This window comes from Chiloscyllium plagiosum, chromosome 36 (genome assembly GCF_004010195.1).
Source record: "Chiloscyllium plagiosum isolate BGI_BamShark_2017 chromosome 36, ASM401019v2, whole genome shotgun sequence".
In the NCBI taxonomy this organism is placed as follows: Eukaryota; Metazoa; Chordata; class Chondrichthyes; order Orectolobiformes; family Hemiscylliidae; genus Chiloscyllium; species Chiloscyllium plagiosum.
Genome location: NC_057745.1, coordinates 12,205,065 through 12,223,996, shown reverse-complemented (window position 1 = coordinate 12,223,996; position 18,932 = coordinate 12,205,065). Strand labels below are relative to the sequence as shown.

Here is an 18,932-nt window from a genome sequence, read left to right as displayed (position 1 = left end):
TCCGCTTACATGAACATCAACTAGACACGAAATGACACGACCAGCTATCCTTAGTAGCCACACACGCAGACAACAAGCAACATGAATTCGACTGGGACAACACTACTATCATAGGGCAAGCCAGACAGAGAACAGCCAGGGAATTCCTAGAGGCATGGCATTCATCCACAAACTCCATCAACAAACACATCGACCTGGACCCAATATACCAATCACTACAGCGGACAGCTGAAACTGACAACTGGAAGCGGCAGGGACAGACCACTATAAACACTGGAGGAAACATCAAAGAAGCGCTTCGCAGGAGGCTCCCAAGCACTGATGATGTCGCCTAGCCAGGGGACGAAACGTTTGCAACAAAAACTTCCAGCTCGGCGAACAGAACCACAGCAATGAGCACCCGAGCTACAAATCTTCGCACAAACTTTGAATAAATATTCATCTTACCAACGACACCCATTTGCTTTCCCAAAATGCAGCACCTCACATTTATCTGAATTAAACTCCATCTGTTACTTCTCAGCCCATTGACCCGTCTGGTCCAGATCCAATTGTAATCTGATGTAACCTTCTTCCCACTTCAAAACGTGCCCAATCTCTAGCTGGGAATTAATGTGGATGACCGGAGTCTGGTTGGCCATCCAATGAGATCATTGCCTTTATATCCAGACAAAAGGCCTGATGAGATTAAGTGGGATTTGGGTACCTAAGAAGCCAGTGTCAGCCTTCATCAAGATTTAGGACCATCGTGTGAGAAATTCCACATCTGAGAACCACTGCTCAATCACAGGTCAGTGCTCCTCCTGCCAGCAGTGTCACTGGAGTCAGTGGCTCCTGTAGGTTGTTGTCTAAAGGGCTAATGAGAATATGTTACGGGATGATCAAATCAGGAAATGGTGTACAGTTATATGACTACTAACTGATGATTGGTATTCATATGTGAAGTCTTGATCTATTGCATTGGAGATGTTTATAATTTATGTGTCTGTACAAATATCATTTTTGGAATTTGGATTTTGAAATAGAGGCAGATATGTGTTGGCACAAAGCATAAAAACAAATGATCAAACTAGGTTTCATCATGGGATCTGACTTGTCCAGTAGTCTGATCAGCTTGGACAATAACTCTATACATTTTTCCACATTTAAATAAAATTGGGGTTTGCAAAGCATCATAAGACTCTTATACTCTTTTTCAACCCCTCTCCTGGACCAAACCCAAGTTGAACCGTAGATTGATGCTGTTCTGTAGGTTTTACTCAGGAGCCTCACAGACTCCCTGAACAGAAAGTGATGTACGTTGGGGTTTACATGATTAGTGTTGTTGGAGGAAAGTGTAGGTGAGTTAGAAGAAAGGACAGTGGAGTGGGTTTCGGAACCTTCCTGCTTCCTGTGTAAGATTCTCTTGAATAAGTTCCCCACCGCCCCTTACCAATGAGGCTTCTGAGAGGTACAGGTTCAGGAGGTAAATGACAGCTGAATCATCACTGACTTTCAAGGGTCTACAGGATAGTTGATGTCAAGGGGCACATTAATAAGCTTTCTTGACATCCCACCATGCACATCCTGTTATGTTGTTCACTCAAAAGTTTTCCAACGTGAACAAATTCCTGTTACCATTCCAGGAAATCCCTGTTCTTCTAGTTTTTTTTTTTTTTAAAAAAGTCACAGCTCTTGAAATACTTATGAGTTAATCATTAAACACCCTTGCATGCACACAGGTCAAATCCCACATGCCACTAGTTCAAAATCCAATCTCTAAAATAATTGATATGAAGATGTGGTTGTAAATCACACACCTTACATCAGAATATGACTAGGTTGGTTCTGTTTCTAGTTGAAGGTAACCCCCCCCCCCCCCCCCCCAGGATGCTGATAGTGGGGGGGAATTCAGTGATTGTAATGCCATTCAACATTGGTCTGACACCACATACCCTTCATGGACCAAGTAAAAACTGCTGGTATGCCTTTCTTTGCTCTTAAATGATTGTTATGTGGGCATTTTAATGCAAGACGGTGCCATCTGGGGACTCATCCCCACTTTTAGCTGGTGTGAGCCCAACTGGAGCCTTTTGAGTAAAATGTGGACAGAATTTCTTGGCTAAGCTTAGAAATGGCTCTGATATCAGTGAGCCTGGTCATTCTGTTCAATGTAAGCAGTTTCAGTTCCTAATAATTAATCTAAAATGTAGGCTGCAGTGGGATTTACAGTAATTTTTCAGGCTGAGCTCCCACACTGAAGATTGCAGTGAATTCAACATCTTGAATTTAAGAACACATTGTTTCAACTTAGGTTAAAGTCAGTCACTGTCATCATGCAAGGACTAAATGTCTTTCTCTGTGGCACCAAATCTACTTTGGTACCACTCCTGTGTCCAGAGGTTGTAGGTTCAAGTCCCACTGTGAAGAATTGATCTCAAACATTAAAGCTGCCACTGCATTTTGTTGAGTGTTACATTGTTGGAGACACTATTTTAGATGAGGTGTTCAATCAAGAACCAGCCTGGTGTCTTAGAACATAGAACATAGAAGAATACAGCGCAGTACAGGCCCTTTGGCCCTCGATGTTGTGCCGATCCAAGCCCACCTAACCTATACTAACCCACTATTCTCCATATACCTATCCAATGCCCGCTTAAATGCCCATAAAGAGGGAGAGTCCACCACTGCTACTGGCAGGGCATTCCATGAACTTACGACTCGCTGAGTGAAGAACCTACCCCTAACTTCAATCCTATATCTACCCCCCCTTAATTTAAAGCTATGCCCCCTTGTAATACCCGACTCCATACGCGGGAAAAGGTTCACACTGTCAACCCTATCTAACCCCCTAATCATCTTGTACACCTCAATCAAGTCACCCCTAAACCTTCTTTTCTCTAATAAAAACAGCCCCAAGTGTCTCAGTCTTTCCTCATACGATCTTCCTTCCATACCAGGCAACATCCTGGTAAACCTCCTCTGCACCCGTTCCAGTGCCTCCACATCCTTCCTATAGTATGGCGACCAAAACTGCACACAATATTCCAGATGCGGCCGCACCAGAGTCTTATACAACTGCAACATGACCCCAGGACTCCGGAACTCAATCCCTCTACCAATAAAAGCCAGTACGCCATATGCCTTCAATACCGCACTATTTACCTGGGTGGCAACTTTCAGAGATCTGTGTACATGGACACCAAGATCCCTCTGCTCATCCACAATACCAAGTATCCCAACTACTACCCTCTGTCTTCTTCCATCCCGCCAATTCCTAATCCAAACCTCCAACTCACCTTCAATGCCATACCTCCGTATTTTTTGAAGTAGCTTACCATGGGGAACCTTATCAAACGCCTTACTAATATCCATATATACCACATCTACCGCTTTCCCCTCATCAACCTCCTTCGTCACCTTTTCAAAGAATTCAATAAGGTTTGTGAGGCACGACTTGCCCTTCACAAAACCATGCTGACTATCCTTGAACACATTATTCCTATCCAGATGTGCATAAATCCTATCCCTTACAATTCTCTCTAAGACTTTGCCCACAACAGAAGTGAGACTCACCGGCCTATAGTTACTAGGGTTATCCCTACTCCCCTTTTTGAACAAGGGAACCACATTTGCTATCCTCCAGTCTTCTGGCACTACTCCTGTAGACAAAGAGGACATAAAAATCAAGGCCAATGGCTCTGCAATCTCCTCCCTTGCTTGGAGACATCAAAGATCGCATGGCTAACTAGCAGCAAACAGATTTGGGAAAAATTGATCTTTTTTATAGTAAACAATAATGAGTAAAGTTCAAAAGGAATCCTTGCTGAAATCTCAGCTACTTATAATCTACCTATATTAATTATGTGGATAAAGGGGCCAAGTGTATTGCTGCCATGTTTTCTAATGATACAAAGTAAGTAGGAAAGTAGGTTGGGAGCAGATGTAAAGGGACAGAGATTGGTGAAATAACTCAACCAAAATTTGGAAACTGGAGTACGAAATGGAAAAATGTGGTTCTCTACTTTGGTAGAGAGAATAGAAGAGCAGAATACTACTGAATTAGAGAGAGATTGCACAATGCTGCAGTATAGAGGGATCTGGGTGTCCTTGTAAATGAATCCTAGAGTTTTAAAAAATGCATTCAGGGGATATGGCACACTGCTGACTGGATGACCACTTATCCCTTTCCCTGGCTGTTCTTGAGAAGATGGTGGTGAACTGCCTTCTTGAACCACTGCAGTTAGTATGCAGCTGCAGCAAGCAATTAGGAAGGCAAATAGAATGTTGCTGTTTCTTGCAAGTGGAGAAGCTTAGAAGCAGGGAAGCCTTGGTATAACTGTACAGAGAATTAGTGTAGCTGCAGCTCAAGTATTATTTAGAAGTATCCATTAGAAGCAATTCGGAAAAGATTCACCAGGCTGATTCCTCGGATGAAGGATTATGTTATAAGCAAAGGTTGAGTACAGTGGGCTTGTGGTTTAGAAGAACCATAACTGATCTTATTAAAATCTAAAATTTTAAGAGGATTTAACAAGTATATGTTCAGAGGACGGGAGTGGTGCTGGAAAATTAGATTCCTGATGAAGTGCTTTTGCCTAAAATGTTGATTTCCCTGCTCCTCGGATGCTGCCTGACCTACTGTTTTTCCAGCACCACTCTAATCTAGACTCTGATTTCCAGCATCTGCAGTCCTCACTTTTGTCATGTTCAGAGGAGGTTTGCCCCGGGGGATCTAGAACTAAGGGACACAGTTTAAAACTAAGGAGTCTCCCATTTAAGACGAGAGATGAGAAGGAATTTTGTCTCAGAAGCTCAATGGTCTTTGGGGTTCTCTGGAGAGCAGTAGAGGTTGGGATCGCTGAATATATTCAAGGCTGACATAAACAGATTTTTGACCTATAAAAGAGTCAAGCATTATGGGAGGGAGCAGGTTTGAGCATGAGTTTGGATGGTACAGCTGGCCAGTTTGTGCTCCTATTTTCTAAACTATTCTCATCTGATGTTATTTTGCAGATGAGGAGGGGAGATTTTTCTAATGCTTCAATCCCTTGACATAATTGAAAACAGATTATCAAATTGATATCCCATTGCTGTTTGTGGGAACTCACTATGCTAAAATTAGTTATTGGTGGGATTTCCTATATTACCATAAGACATAGGAGTGGAAGTAAGGCCATTCAGCCTATCGAGTCCACTCTGCCATTTATTTATGGCTGTTTGGCATTTCAACTCCACTTACCCGCGCTCTCCCCGTAGTCTTTAATAAGACCATAAAACATAGGAGTGGACATAAGGCCATTCGGATGGAAGTAAGGCCACTATTACAATGGTGATGACACTTACTAAAAAAAAAACTTTACTCATACTTAGCACCTTTCACAACCACAGGATGTTGCCATGTAAATATCAAGTTCTATCTACTGCATCTTGTTGAGACAAGTAACTTAAACTACCAAACTACTGATAGTGAACTTTTGAACTTCTGTGCTAAACATGATTTAATTAGAAATGTATTTGAATATATTATGATTAACTTCACTGGCTGATTTGGTGAATCAGTCTTGCATGTTGCATCTAATTCTGATTTGTGTTTAAACTTCCTTCAATCTTAGTTCAATAACTTTTAGTTCTTGGAATAAAAAAATAGATTAGCAATGGAAACCAACAGATTGCAAATCAGCAAATGTCTCCCTGGGGACATTTGCAGAGCACTGTGTTATTTAGGTTGATGATATATAATTTCAATAACACTGAAAACAAGTTATTTATGACAACAACCTATTTGACCAGTGGCAAAGAATGTATTCAAAGGGATCTGTATGAATTTATCAGATGGGCTTAAGGAGTAGCAACTAAATGTTTTTGCAGAAAATATAATATACATGTTATTGTACGTAGTATACATAATAGTATAGAACATGACAAACATGAACGCTCATCAAATGATGTTTATAGTTCTTTAAAAGCCATAACATATTAGAATATTTAAATGAAATGTTGTAAGTTATTTGGTGACAATCTAAGATGCTAACACTGGTTCAGGCTACCAACCCATGGAATATTTTGTGCATTTTGCATTGAGAGGGTTCAGAGTCAAGAGTATGGTATTGGAAAAGCACAGCAGGTCAGGCAGCATCCAAGGAGCAGGAAAATTAATGTTTTGGACATAAGCCCTTCATTAGGATGCCTAATGAAGGGCTTTTACCTGAAATGTCCTTTCTCCTGTTTGTCGGATGCTGCCTGACCTGTGCTTTTCCAGCACCACACGCTTGACTCTGATATCCAACATCTGTAGTCCTCACTCTCTTCTAATTGAGAGGGTTCAGAAAAGAATCAAATATCTTCTTTCTCTTTCTGCATGTTCCATTGTATTGGTTCCTATACTGTTTGCTGATACTCTTAAATGAATAAAGCTCTTTAAATTAGGAAATTCCATCTGTTTCCAATTACCCAACATTGGTACTTCTGTCCTGTTGCTGGTAGGGCTCATGTGCATGTTATTCTCCTTCCCTGGGGCCCAGCAGAAAGTTCAATCCCAACCATATTCCCAGAGCCCCTGATTGGCTTCTCTGAGAGTTGCTGTGTTGTAGCCAAACTTGCTAATTCCTGGTGTTGACATCTCAGGACAACTAGCCATTGCTGCTCAGAGAACAGCCTGTGTATACAAGCCAGGAGCACTGCAATGCTGGGGAGGCAAACTTCTAAAAGTGAATGATCTTGAATTTAACTTGAATTTTCCAGAACCAGGGGTCATACAGGATAGGCCACTTAGGACAGAGATGGGGAGAAATTTCTTCACTCAGGGAGTGATGAACCTGTAGAATTTTCTGCCACAGAAAGCGGTTAAAACCAAGACATTGAATGTTTTCAGGAAGGAGTTAGATAGAGCCCTCAGGGCTAAAGGGTTTAGGGAGAAAGTGGGAACAAGGAAATGAGTAGAAAGATCAGCCATGATCATGTTGAATCACAGAGCAGGCTAAAAGGGCCGAATGGCCGACATATGCTCCTATTTCCTTATATCTATCTTAACCCCTTAGTCTGTGATCTCAGTTGGCTGAACCATTGTCTTGAGAGCCTGTCTATGCATACTTTCAATACTGAGCAGTTCAGAGAATCTCAACAAAGCAAGACCAATTATGGAAAAGTTGAGAGGAGAGAATGCAAGGACTGATGGAGCAAGGGCAAGGGCTGGGTAATAAAACAAAGGAAGAAATAAAAGACAGCCTAGAGGAAATGTAAAAGGGCAACAGCAGAAACTCTTAGCAGACGCAGAGGCTAAATGGAGGCACAATCATTGAACTTGAAGCTGTGTCTGGAAGGCTGTGAAGTGCCTACTTGAGAGACAAGGAAGTGTTTCCCGAGTGCCCCTTGATCTTCAGTAGAAGATTGGGGACAGAGATCACAGTGTCAAAGTGCAAGTGAGTCAGAATTGGAATGACAAGCACGTGAAGAGTCAGCATCATCTCCACTGAATGGAGGTGCTCAGCAACACAATCATCCAAACCTCCTTTAGTTTCCCCAGTGGAGTTATGACTGTATCATGAACAGCAAATGCAGTTTTATGAAATAAAACAAAGGACAACAAATGCTGGAAATCTGAAACAAAAACAGAACTTGCTGGAGAAACTCAGCAGAAACATTGACTCTGTTTTTCTCTCCACAGATGCTAGCAGATCTACTGAGAAACTCAGCAAAGAAACTCTATGGGGAAACTCAGCAGAAACATTGATTCTGTTTCTCTCCCCACAGATACTGGCAGACCTACTGAATTTCTCCAGCAATTTGTTTTTGTTACTGTATACTGTCTTGAAAGTGTAAGCAAGTCATGATTTATCTGGAAGCTGTGTTTAGGGTTTTGGATGGTGAGACATGAGCATAAGTATTGCATCTCCGGGGCTGGTGCCATGGAAAGGGGATGTTGGGGGTTACTGAGAAATGGATCAAGATTATGGAAAGTGTAATCCTTTTGGAATGCTGAAATGGGAAAAGAGGGACAGATATTTTGTGATGGTGTTGCAGTAAAAATGATGGAAATGGTCCTGATAATTTGTTGAATGTGAAGGCTGTTGCGAGGAAAGAAGATGAAAAGATAAAACAATTTCTGTTCAAGGAGAAAGAGGAAATGGGTTGGATGAGCTTCTGGGACCTGTCTCCCCCGACGAGGGGGAATCCTAAAGATAAAAGACAGCAGGTTGGAAACACTGGCAGGGAAGGTGGTCTCATTACAATAGATGTACAGAAAAGAAGGAAATGGAAGAATGGAATCTTTTGAGAAAGGGTGGAGGTGTGATCAAGGTAGCTATGGGAGTTGGTGGTATTTTGCTGAATAAAATCTGCATCTCCTGATGTTAGCAAGCGTCTTCTTGGGCAAAGAGATCTGAGATTGTCAGGGGTAGGTGTGAAAGTGGAGCACAAAACACAAACTGATCAGCCATGATCCTATTGAATGGCCGAGCAAACTCAAGGGGCTGAATGGTCCACTCCTGCTCTTAGTTGTGATCTTTGTTTACTTCATTTATAGTGTACAACAAGTTCTTATCCTTCAGAGGAACACACTATTATGGAACCCTTTCTATATAAAGCTGTATACCATTTGCTCCAAGTGTCAGTGTTAGGTCACCTTTAACCTCTTTAAAATAGAATTGCGACAGGGGTTTGCAAGGAGATATATTGATTGTCAACTAGTTCAGGGAAAATTATCCTATGCTGCTGGACTGTTGGTGGATCCGGTGTTTTGTAACTTGAATAGTATCGATTCTAAGATTAGAGTGGAAATAGGACAATACTTTATTAGTAATTGAAGATAAATTCAGATGATGTTCCTTTGCCTTTGCTTTTAATAAAAAAAACCTAGATCATTAGGATTTAGCTTGATAGCTTTCAAGGATGGAAAGACATTTTAAATTCATTATGGCAGAAGTCTCCCTGTGATTGGTCACTGGCCTTTGAAGGTTAAGTTGGTTGCATGTCTCTTCTGTAACTGGCTGGTTCTTAAACTCTAGCTGGTGCCCATGCTTTGATACAACAAATAAATATCGGTGCTCTAAGTCTGCAACTAAAACAAAAATTGCTGATGAAACTCCGTAAGTCCGGCACCATTTGTGGAGAGAAAGCAGGGTAAATATTTCTAATTCAGTGACTCCTCTTCACCCAACAATAATCAGTTGTGATGAAGGGTCACTGGGCTTGAAGTGCTAACTCTGCTTTCTCTCCACGGGTGCTGTCAGACCTACAGAGTTTCTGCAGCACTTTGTGATTTTTGATCCAGGTTTTGTTTTTTCTTTTTGTAATGTTAACTTTATTTTAAACTGGTTTGCATTTAGTTATTCAGAGTAACGTTAGACCCTCTCCACCCCACACCAACCCCATGCCCAAACATCAAAAGTTGGGAGTCGTGAGTGACAAAAATGATAGCTTGCAACCAGCAAGGGGTAGCCACTGCTGCCTATAACATTTGAGTCACTGGATAGCCACTTAGTCTGGTCGGACCACAGAGGGGGGCGTGGGGTTGGAGGGGACAGAAAATGTTTGACCTGTGCTGAAACAAAGTGGTAAACTGTCTGCTTTTACAACCCTGCAGCCCTATCTATTTCACTGTTTAGTGAGGTCATTCTCACAGCCTGCCTGATAATGCCTCCTTTTGCATTTCAACAATAGCAATCAATATCATTGCTCCTTCGAGTTATGCTTAAAATCAGTGTAAGTGCATCTTTTATATAATGGGCCTATTACAATTTAAAGGTGATTGCAGTGAATTCGTAAAGCTTAAAGAAATTCTTTACTGTTTGTTTACTCGTAAACCAATTTTTCTTCCAGAATGAATTACAGCTTTGCAGTGTCCTAATTAGCTCAATGAGAGGGTTGATCCTCTCTCAAACAATTTGCAGCTTTCTAATCAAACGCTGGAATAAAGCAGCTCATTCTTTATAATGCTTTCAGTTATCCTGCCAAACTGTCAAAAACCTTCTGTAAACTGTCATTAACCCAGTGCCAGAGAGGGCTATGCACTCAGAACAAAGGCCCAACGCTTCAAGTTAGATGCTTCTTGAAGAGCACAAAGGCAAATCCACTTTCTTGAAATCTTTGATGCAGGGTTTAAAAAAAACTGGGCGTTGGTTAGGAAAGGAAGGATAGGAAGTAAAGAGTGGTGCTGGGTGTGTTGCTTGAAAAACGAGACCTTGGAGTGCAGGGTCATAGTTACTTGTGTAGTTGCAGGTAGACAGGGTGGTGAAGAAGGTGTTTGGCATGCTTTCCTTTATTGGTCAGAGTATTGGGTACAGGAATTGGCAGGTCATGTTGCGGCTGTACAGGACATTGATGAGGCCACTTTTGGAATACTGTGTGCAATTCTGGTCTCCTTCCTATCGGAAAGATGTTGTGAAATTTGAAAGGGTTCAGAAAAGATTTACAAGGATGTTGCCAGGGTTGGAGGATTTGAGCTATAGGGAGAGGCTGAATAGGCTGGGGCTGTTTTCCCTGGAGCATTGGAGGCTGAGGGGTGACCTTATGGATGTTTACAAAATCATGAGGGGCTTGGATAGGATAAATAGACAAGGTCTTTTCCCTAGGATGGGGGAGTTCATAACTAGCGGACATAGGTTTAAAGGGAGAGGGGAAAAATTTAAAAGGAACCTAAGGGGCAACTTTTTCAAGCAGAGTGGAGCGTGTGATGAATGAGTTGTCAAGGAAGTGGTGGAGGCTGGTACAATTACAACATTTAAAAGGCATCTGGATGTGTATATGAATAGGAAGGGTTTAGAGGGATATGGGCCAAGTTCTGGCAAATGGGACTAGATTAATTTAGGATATTGGTCGGCATGGATGCGTTCGATCAAAGGATCTGTTTCTGTGCTTTACGTCTCTATGAAACTATGATTGTATGACAGGATGTTGGGTGCATGAAGGAACTTTGTGAAGGATTGTGTTTAAAGAAGAAATCATTAGAAAGGCTTAAAATAAATTCCACAAGCAAGAAACTGAATGATTGATTGGAATGCAAGCTCCTGAATTTTGCAGCAACATCTGATTAATACATCCATCTGGACGATTACTATTGGAACAAGTAATGAAAATCAGTCTTCCTCCATTGACTCAGTCTACACTTCCTACTGTCTTGACAAGGTAGCCAACATAATTAAAGACTCTCCCGCCTGGTTATACTCTCTTCCACCCTCTTTCATCAGGGAGAAAATACAAAAGTTTGAAAACACGTACCGACAGATTCAAGAACAGCTTTTTCCCTGCTAGTATCAGACTTTGAAAGGACCTCTCATTTTTCTCTGCACCTTCTCTGTAGCACTATATTATGGGCGGCACGGTGGCACAGTGGTTAGCACTGCTGCCTCATAGCGCAAGAGACCCGGGTTCAATTCCCGCCTCGGGCGACTCTCTGTGTGGAGTTTGCACGTTCTCCCCGTGTCTGTGTGGGTTTCCTCCGGGTGCTCCGGTTTTCTCCCACACTCCAAAAATGTGCAGGTTAGGAGAATTGGCCATGCTAAATTGCCTGTAGTGTGAGGTGAAGGGGTAAATGTAGGAGTATGGGTCTGGGTGGTATACGCTTCGGCGGGTCGGTGTGGACTTGTTGGGCCGAAGGGCCTGTTTCCACACTGTAAGTAATCTAATCTAATCTAATCTATATTCTGCATTCTCTTCTATTAACCTGATGCACGTATGTAAGATATAATTTGTATGGATAGTATTCAAAACAATACTTTTCACTTTCACTTGGTACGTGTGACAATAATAAATCAAATTGACTCAATGATTTTCGTTTGGACTTTATAGTGAGAGCTTTGATCTTTTAAAATTGTTTGTATGATACATAGCTTCCATGCCATAATTCTTACTTTGAATTTTAAAAGAAGTCTAGAAAATAAAGTTTATTTTGAGAAAGGATGCACATTCACGTAGCATCTTTCACAATCTCATTACCTCTCCAGGTGCTTTATGATCATTTAAAACAGTATTTAAAGTGTTGTTACTTGCTGTAATGTAAGAAACGCAGCAATACATTTGGGTACAAGAAGTTCCCTGAAGCAATATTGTGATAATGATGATTGGTTTTAGTCAAATTGGTTGAGGGATAAGTTTAAGCCTGTGCATCTGGGGAGAATACTTCTGCTCTTTTTATTTTGACATTGTGCTGTAGGACCTTTATCATCCACTTGAGAGACCAGGAAATTATATTCATTTAATATCTCCTCTGAAATCCAAAAGATTTAAATCACTAACCGTAGAGGCTATATTTCCATTTAGCATTTGCTGCAGATTGTGTTGTATGCCTATCAGTGTAAAATACTAACTTTGTTTAGTTAATTCATGGGGTGTGAGCATCACTGACTAGGTGAGCATTAATTGCCCGAAGGACAGTTAAAAACAATCACGTTGACATGGGTATGGAGGCACATGTGGGTGAGACCAGGTAAAGATTTCTTTCCCTAAAGAACATCAGTGAACCAGATGGGTTTTTCCCACAATTGACATTCATTACATGTTACCATTCTAGGAAAGACTTTCAAATTTTGTCATGTCCCAATGTGGGATTCGAACCCACATCTCATGGTCAATGCATGGAAGTTCTGGATTCACAGTCCAGTCACATTACCATGCCACCACCTTTCTAAAGTTCCCTGCTGTCTACCTGTCTTTCCTCCTTTAAGGTGCTTCTTGAAACCTTTTTAACTCCATATGAACCTTTTGTCATGATCGCCGTAAATATGGACGAGCAATTTTCAGCTTCCATCATCTGATTTCTATACCTGGGACTAAAATAGGTTTTAAAAAAAAAGGATAAACGCTGGCTTAAGGCTGCAGTGGTCACTTGACCACAAATTTCATGAAAACGTAAATAAACACGGAGTCTGAACTGAAGTTTATATGTCATCAAAATTACTGAAAACAGTCAGTCAGATCTGTATCTCCTGTTTAATTTACATATTTCTGAAAGTTCATATTCTGGAGATAAAAATCACCACCTCAAGATTATTGAACTGGTTTAAAAAAACTGGAGCCATACACTGGAATGCACAATTGAATTATATTTCCTGACAGCTCTCCTTGGGAAGAGGAAAGAGAAGAATGATGGATTCTTAACAGTCTGGCTGGATTGCTTGCTCTCTGGCTCTCAGCCTCTCAGAAAAACAAATCAGAATGTTGATAGTGTGGAATTCAGTAATAATTTTACCACTGACCATTTAAGTGCAATAATCAGAGTCTCTTTTGTTGGAGAAGTTCATTGCCTGGCAGTTGTGTGGCATGAACATCATTTGCCACTTGTCAGCTAAGCCTGGATATTGTTGCATCTGAACAGTCAGGAATGACGCTGGGCATTGTGAAATCATTGATGAACATCCCCGCTTCTGACCGTATGGAAAGATTGATTAAGCAGCTGAAAATGGTCTGAGAGGACACTGCTCTGAGAAACTCCTGCAGCAATGTCCTGGGGCTGAGATGACTGACCTCCAATAACCCCAACTGTCTTCCTTTCTTCCAGGGTATGACTCCAACCAGTGGTGGAATTTTCCCTGATTCCCATTGACTCCAACTTTTCTAGGGCTGTTTGATGCCACAATCAGTCAAATGCAGTCTTGATATCAAGGGCAGTAATTCTCACCCCTGGAATTCAGCTCTTTTAATTCATGTTTGAATTAAGGCTGGAATGGTTTCAGGCACTAAGGTACTCAAGGCTGCAGCCTGTTTTACCACCACAAATGTAGATTAAATTTGTATTTGTGGCTGTCACAGTCCTCATCTTCATAACTGGATATTGTAGGCATCAAATTCTGGTTTAAAAAGAATAATGCATTATTCATGCCAACGTTATTATCGATGTATTTGCTTTTAATTCTGAATGAAGTTGACATTGATTGTTATTTTATTAATGCATCATATGCATGAAAATTCTCTTCCACAAAAATAGTGATCTCTAAGATCAAAGTGACATTCTATTAATGCAGTTTCCGTTCCACATAACCTGCAGCACGTACCATATATATGTGTGCAAAGTTGGTCTCATGTAAGTCAATGAATGATATTTGGTTTAAAATGTAATCTTGCTAAAATCAACCTTAGTCTTTCTGGCATCAAAACCTTTTAGCTGTCCTGTTCTGATTCCCCATACATACCCTGGGTTCATTGAAAGAGGGTGTCAGGTATCCGATAAAGTAAATGCAAAGTACTGCAGATGCGGGAAATCTGAAACAAATGAAAAAAGTGCTGGAATACACAGCCAAACCTGGCTGCATCTGTGGAGAGAAAACCTGGAAAGACCTAGTGAAAATGATCATCTCCATAGATGCATTGCTGACATTGCCTTTGAAGAGTCCAATATCACTTTTTGATGAGATACAACCATGATCAAGCAATCTACTGCTCTCACTCTGTTGAACTGGGACTCAGAACTATCTAGCACAACCTGATTGACAGTAGACTGATCATAAGAAACATAAAGGGAAGTGATGGCTTAGTGGCATTATTGCTGGACAGTTAATCCCGAAACATCGACTCGCCTGCTCCTCAGATACTGTGCTTTTCCAGCATTACACTTTTTGACTCTGACTCTTCAGCATCTGTAGTCCTCACTTTCTCCCAGTTAATCCAGAGACCCGGATAATGGTCTGGAGAGCCAGGTTCGAATCCCACCCTAGGAATTTGAATTCAATAAAATTCTGGAATTAAGAGTCATTGTTGATTGTTGGAAGAACAATCTGGTTTGCTAATAATTAGATTCCCTACAGTATGGAAACAGGCCCTTCAGCCCAACCAGACCACATCGACCCTCCAAAGAGTGAACCACTCCCCTACCTTACATTTACCCTGACTAATGCATCTATCACTATGGCAATTTAATATGGCTAATTCACCTGGCCTGCACATCTTTGGACCGTGGGAGGAAACTGGAGCACCCGGAGGAAACCCACGCAGACATGAGAATGTGCAAACTCTGCACAGCAATCACCTGAGGTAGGAATTGAACCCTGGTCCCTGGCGCAATAAGGCAGTGGTGCTAACCACTGAGCCACTGTGCCACACTAATGTCCTTTAAGGAAGCAAGCTGCCATCCTTAGCTGGTTTGAAATATGTGACTAGATTAGAGTGGTGCTGGAAAAGCACAGCAGGTCAGGCAGCATCCGAGGAGCAGGCCTGCTGCCTGACCTGCTGTGCTTTTCCAGCACCACTCTAATCTAGACTCTGGTTTCCAGCATCTGCAGTCCTCACTTTTGCCTAGTGGAATACGTGACTCCAAACCCACAACAATGTGGTTGAGTCTCATCTACCCGATGGGCTCTTTTTTAAAAATTATACCATGGCACCTCCAAAGGTCACTCAGCCACAGGCCCAGGCCCAGGCCCAGACAACAACTGTTTAATGTTTCATCTGAAAGACTATGTTTCCAATCGCACAGTATGAAAGTGAAAATATTTGCCCTCAATGACATTTGCCAAATCCTACAGAGGAACTTGAGCCTCCAACCAGACAATGTAATTCAATTAAAGCTTAAATCAAAAGACAGACTGAGCTGTTCAATTGGGGATTACAGACACCATCTCAATGTGATTAAGGATGTTGCCATTTGTGTCATCTCGTAAGGATTTGGCAGTGACTGGCTTTCCAGTGTGTTTCATTTCGTTCCTCGTGATCTCTGCTCTCGTCCCTCTCCAACATGTCAGGATATCCTTTCTAAAGGACGGTGTGTAAAACCCATAGATAATCGGATCCGAGCAGGTATGCAGCAAGGCAATTAAGAACAGTATGTGACTGACATATTCTGGCACGTTCTTCAGTACGTTTGGATTGAACCAATACCACAGTCCGAGGAGATAATATGGGGTCCAGCAGATGATGAAGGACACAACAATGATGATGGTCATTTTGAGAGTTTTCATTCGTGCTTTCAATATGTAATCATTCTGTGTTCTTGCTGCAAAATAAATTTGACTGTAAGTGCATGAGCCCGAGAAACTGATACCAGTTGAAATGAGATTGCAGCAGCTGTATGCACACAGTAATTACAATGGAAACCTGCTGGCTACCGATTTCTTGGGTAATTACTGTATTGGGCCTTCACTAGTTTCTTTGGATGGGAGACAATTTATGAAGTGTGTGCCAATAACAGCCTAATGGATTTCTGAGGCAGGCAAAGCTTTCACCTGAAGCACATCTTCATAAATTCTGGACTTATATGCTGTTTGGTACCAGTGCCAACTGTAACACTGATCTGCACGGTTTTGTATGTGCTTATTGAAGGCATGTTCTTTCTCATTGATGCTTGGTCCCTGACAGTCAATTCCTAAAAAAGGATGGTGTCTCCTCCCATCCCCATTACATTAGAGTAAAAGACAATAATGGCACTTCAAGGAAATTCCTGAACCCAGTACTTTGGCCACTGGCTGTTATCATATGGGTTTAAATGGGTTTACTATACAATGGTTGGTGAGAGCAATTCAGTGAGCTTAATGGCCCTTAACCAGAGCAGTACTTCCTGCCCCATAGCAAAGAAAATACAGCTTCAGACAAAGAGATAAACAGCATACAATAGGAAAAGGATGACTAGCATTTCTACAGCTTCTTCCACAAGGTCAGGATGTCCCACAGCACATTACATTCAGTGAAGTTCTTATATATGTATAGCCACTGTTTCAAAGAAGCAGTCAAAGTTGCTCAGCAGCAGCTCCCACTAATAGCAACACAACAATGATTTTTTTTTATGACAACAGGACTGCAGATGCTGAAGATCTGGAACAAACAAGATCACACATTGCTGCAGAAACACAGCAGGTCTGACTCTGTTCAGAAGAACGGTCATTGAACTCAAAATATGAACTCTCTCCATTGATGCTGCCAGACCTGCTGAGCCCGTGTAGCAATTTCTGCACTTGCTTGTCTGAGTTTTTTTTTCCTGATTTTGATTGAGGAATAAGCACTAGTTAGACCAGCAGGGACATCTCTGCTCTTGTTTTAAAGCATTCATCAATCCCTTTTACATCTTCTTTGAGGAGGGCCTTAGATTAAGACTGCAGGAGATTGGGAGCATCTTCTGGACTATCAACCTTGAAATTGTCCCCCATCCAACAATCATAGAATCCCTACAGTGTGGAAACAGGCCATTCGGCCCATTGAATCCACACTGCTCCTCTGAAGAGCATCCCACCCAGATCCTTTCTACCCCCCACACCTTATCCCTGTAACTCCACAGTTCCTATGGCTAATCCACCTAATCTGCACATCTTTGGATGTTATCACCAGGATTAGATTCCCTACAGTGTGGAAACAAGCCCTTCAGCCCAAGAAGTCCACACCGACCTTCCAAAGAGCAACCCACCCAGACCCATTCCCCTACATTTACCCCTTCACCTAACACTACGGGCAATTTAGCATGGCCAATTCACCTAACCTGAACATTCTTGGACTGTGGGAGGGAACGAGCACATGGAGGAAACCCACACAGACACGGGGAGAATGTGCAAACTCCACACTGAAAGTTGCCTGAGGCGGGAATTGAACCTGGTCTCTGGCACTGTGAGGCAGCTGTGCTCAGCACCGTGCTGCCCCCACAAAATGGAAAACATTTGTAAAGGAGGTGGAAGTTGCAAAACAGCGGAACACATAATTAAACCTCACCTCTATTTCCTTTCACCTGTTTACTTATTTCCCACAGAATCCTGCTGTAACAGATCACCATGGCAGTGAGAGGCGTGACGTACAGGGTGATGAAGGTGAACATGTTGTAGAAGGTTTCATGCCAGGGCTCAGTGAAACTCCCATACGTCACACACTGGGTGAAGTTCATGCCATTCACATTCTGCACCTGAAAAATGAAGAGCTGAGAAATGGGAGGGAATGTTATTTTTTGTGGATGTTGCTCTTGATATTAAAATGGTGCCTGTGCAGAGTGGCTGTTGTTTCGCAAATGATGTCAGAGTGTATATTGTGGGCATGAATGTAGTGTGTCAAAGGATGAGTATGTGCAGACCCGCTGTTGCTTAGCAAGTGATATCAGAGTGTATAATGTGGGAATGTGTAGTGTGTCAAAAGGTGAGCATGCAGCCTGAGTATTGATGTGAAAATCATCCCACTGTACACTGCAGTAATAGCATACCTGTGGAGCGGCCAGGAACATGCTTGTGATCCATGCCATGGAAAGCATTAACTTGTTCCTGTGACTGGCGTGGATAAAACTGAATGGGTTCAAGACAGCCGAATGACGATCCATACTGATGACCACCAGGACAAGTGCAGAGGCGTACATGGCGAATAGCTTCAGGAAGTTCAGGGCCTTGCATGCCACGTTACCTGCATACCACTGAACGGTTATATTCCACACTGCATCTAGTGGCATCACCAAAACAGTCACCATTAGGTCAGCAACAGTGAGGCTCAAGATCAGGTTCCTGATGTGTGAATTCCTCCTCTTTTTGATGACGTTGAGCAGAACAGCTGTGTTGCTGAACATGGACACAGTGAAGAAACAGAAAGTCACGATTACACGGACTTTAGCTGCCGCAGTGAATGCTGGTACAATCCAAGGCTCTGGAGGAGTGGGCCTCACGTCGGAGACATCAAACTCTGAAAGATGAATTCTTCCTGACTGATTCCGAGAAGGTAATGAATCCATCAGTGTCTGAAGGAGCAAACGATATCAGAAGAGGCGTGTTACTGGTGTGTTTTCACCTTCCGTGCACCTGCACTTTGTAGGTATGTGCACGAATATCTGCTCAGAGCAGGCATACTTTGCACCATGATGGCTGCAGAGGAAAGGTTATCCTGTGGTAAACAAAGCTTAAATGTTTTGTTTTTATTTCAGATTTTCAGGGGACTCAGCATTTTACTTCCATTCAAAACTAATGTTAATGACCCCTTGCTTCAGTCATGTTGGGGCTGATTTAATAATTGTGCACTTTTAGCACAGAGCTTTGTGTGATGAGGCACATGAAAGATATTTGTCTGCAGAG

The 18,932-nt window shown here is 42.0% G+C and overlaps 2 protein-coding genes across 2 annotated transcripts in view; one reads left to right on the top strand and one right to left on the bottom strand.

Moving 5' to 3' along the window:
- parp16 (poly (ADP-ribose) polymerase family, member 16) overlaps positions 1-17,719 on the top strand; it is a 53,035-nt gene extending 35,316 nt beyond the window's left edge. Inside the window, exon 6 of the mRNA XM_043677310.1 lies at positions 17,639-17,719. Coding sequence (XP_043533245.1) covers positions 17,639-17,651 — 13 coding nt within the window. The 3' untranslated portion in view covers positions 17,652-17,719. The remainder of the gene's footprint in view (positions 1-17,638) is intronic.
- Positions 15,414-18,625, bottom strand: LOC122540957 (gonadotropin-releasing hormone II receptor-like). The gene is made up of 4 exons (XM_043677307.1): positions 18,080-18,625; positions 17,602-17,803; positions 16,014-16,019; positions 15,414-15,901 (listed from the first exon to the last, which is right to left on the bottom strand). Exons 1-4 carry the CDS (start codon positions 18,593-18,595, stop codon positions 15,504-15,506), a joined length of 1,122 nt encoding a protein of 373 aa, XP_043533242.1. The 5' UTR covers positions 18,596-18,625; the 3' UTR covers positions 15,414-15,503.
- Positions 18,626-18,932: the final 307 nt, after the last annotated feature.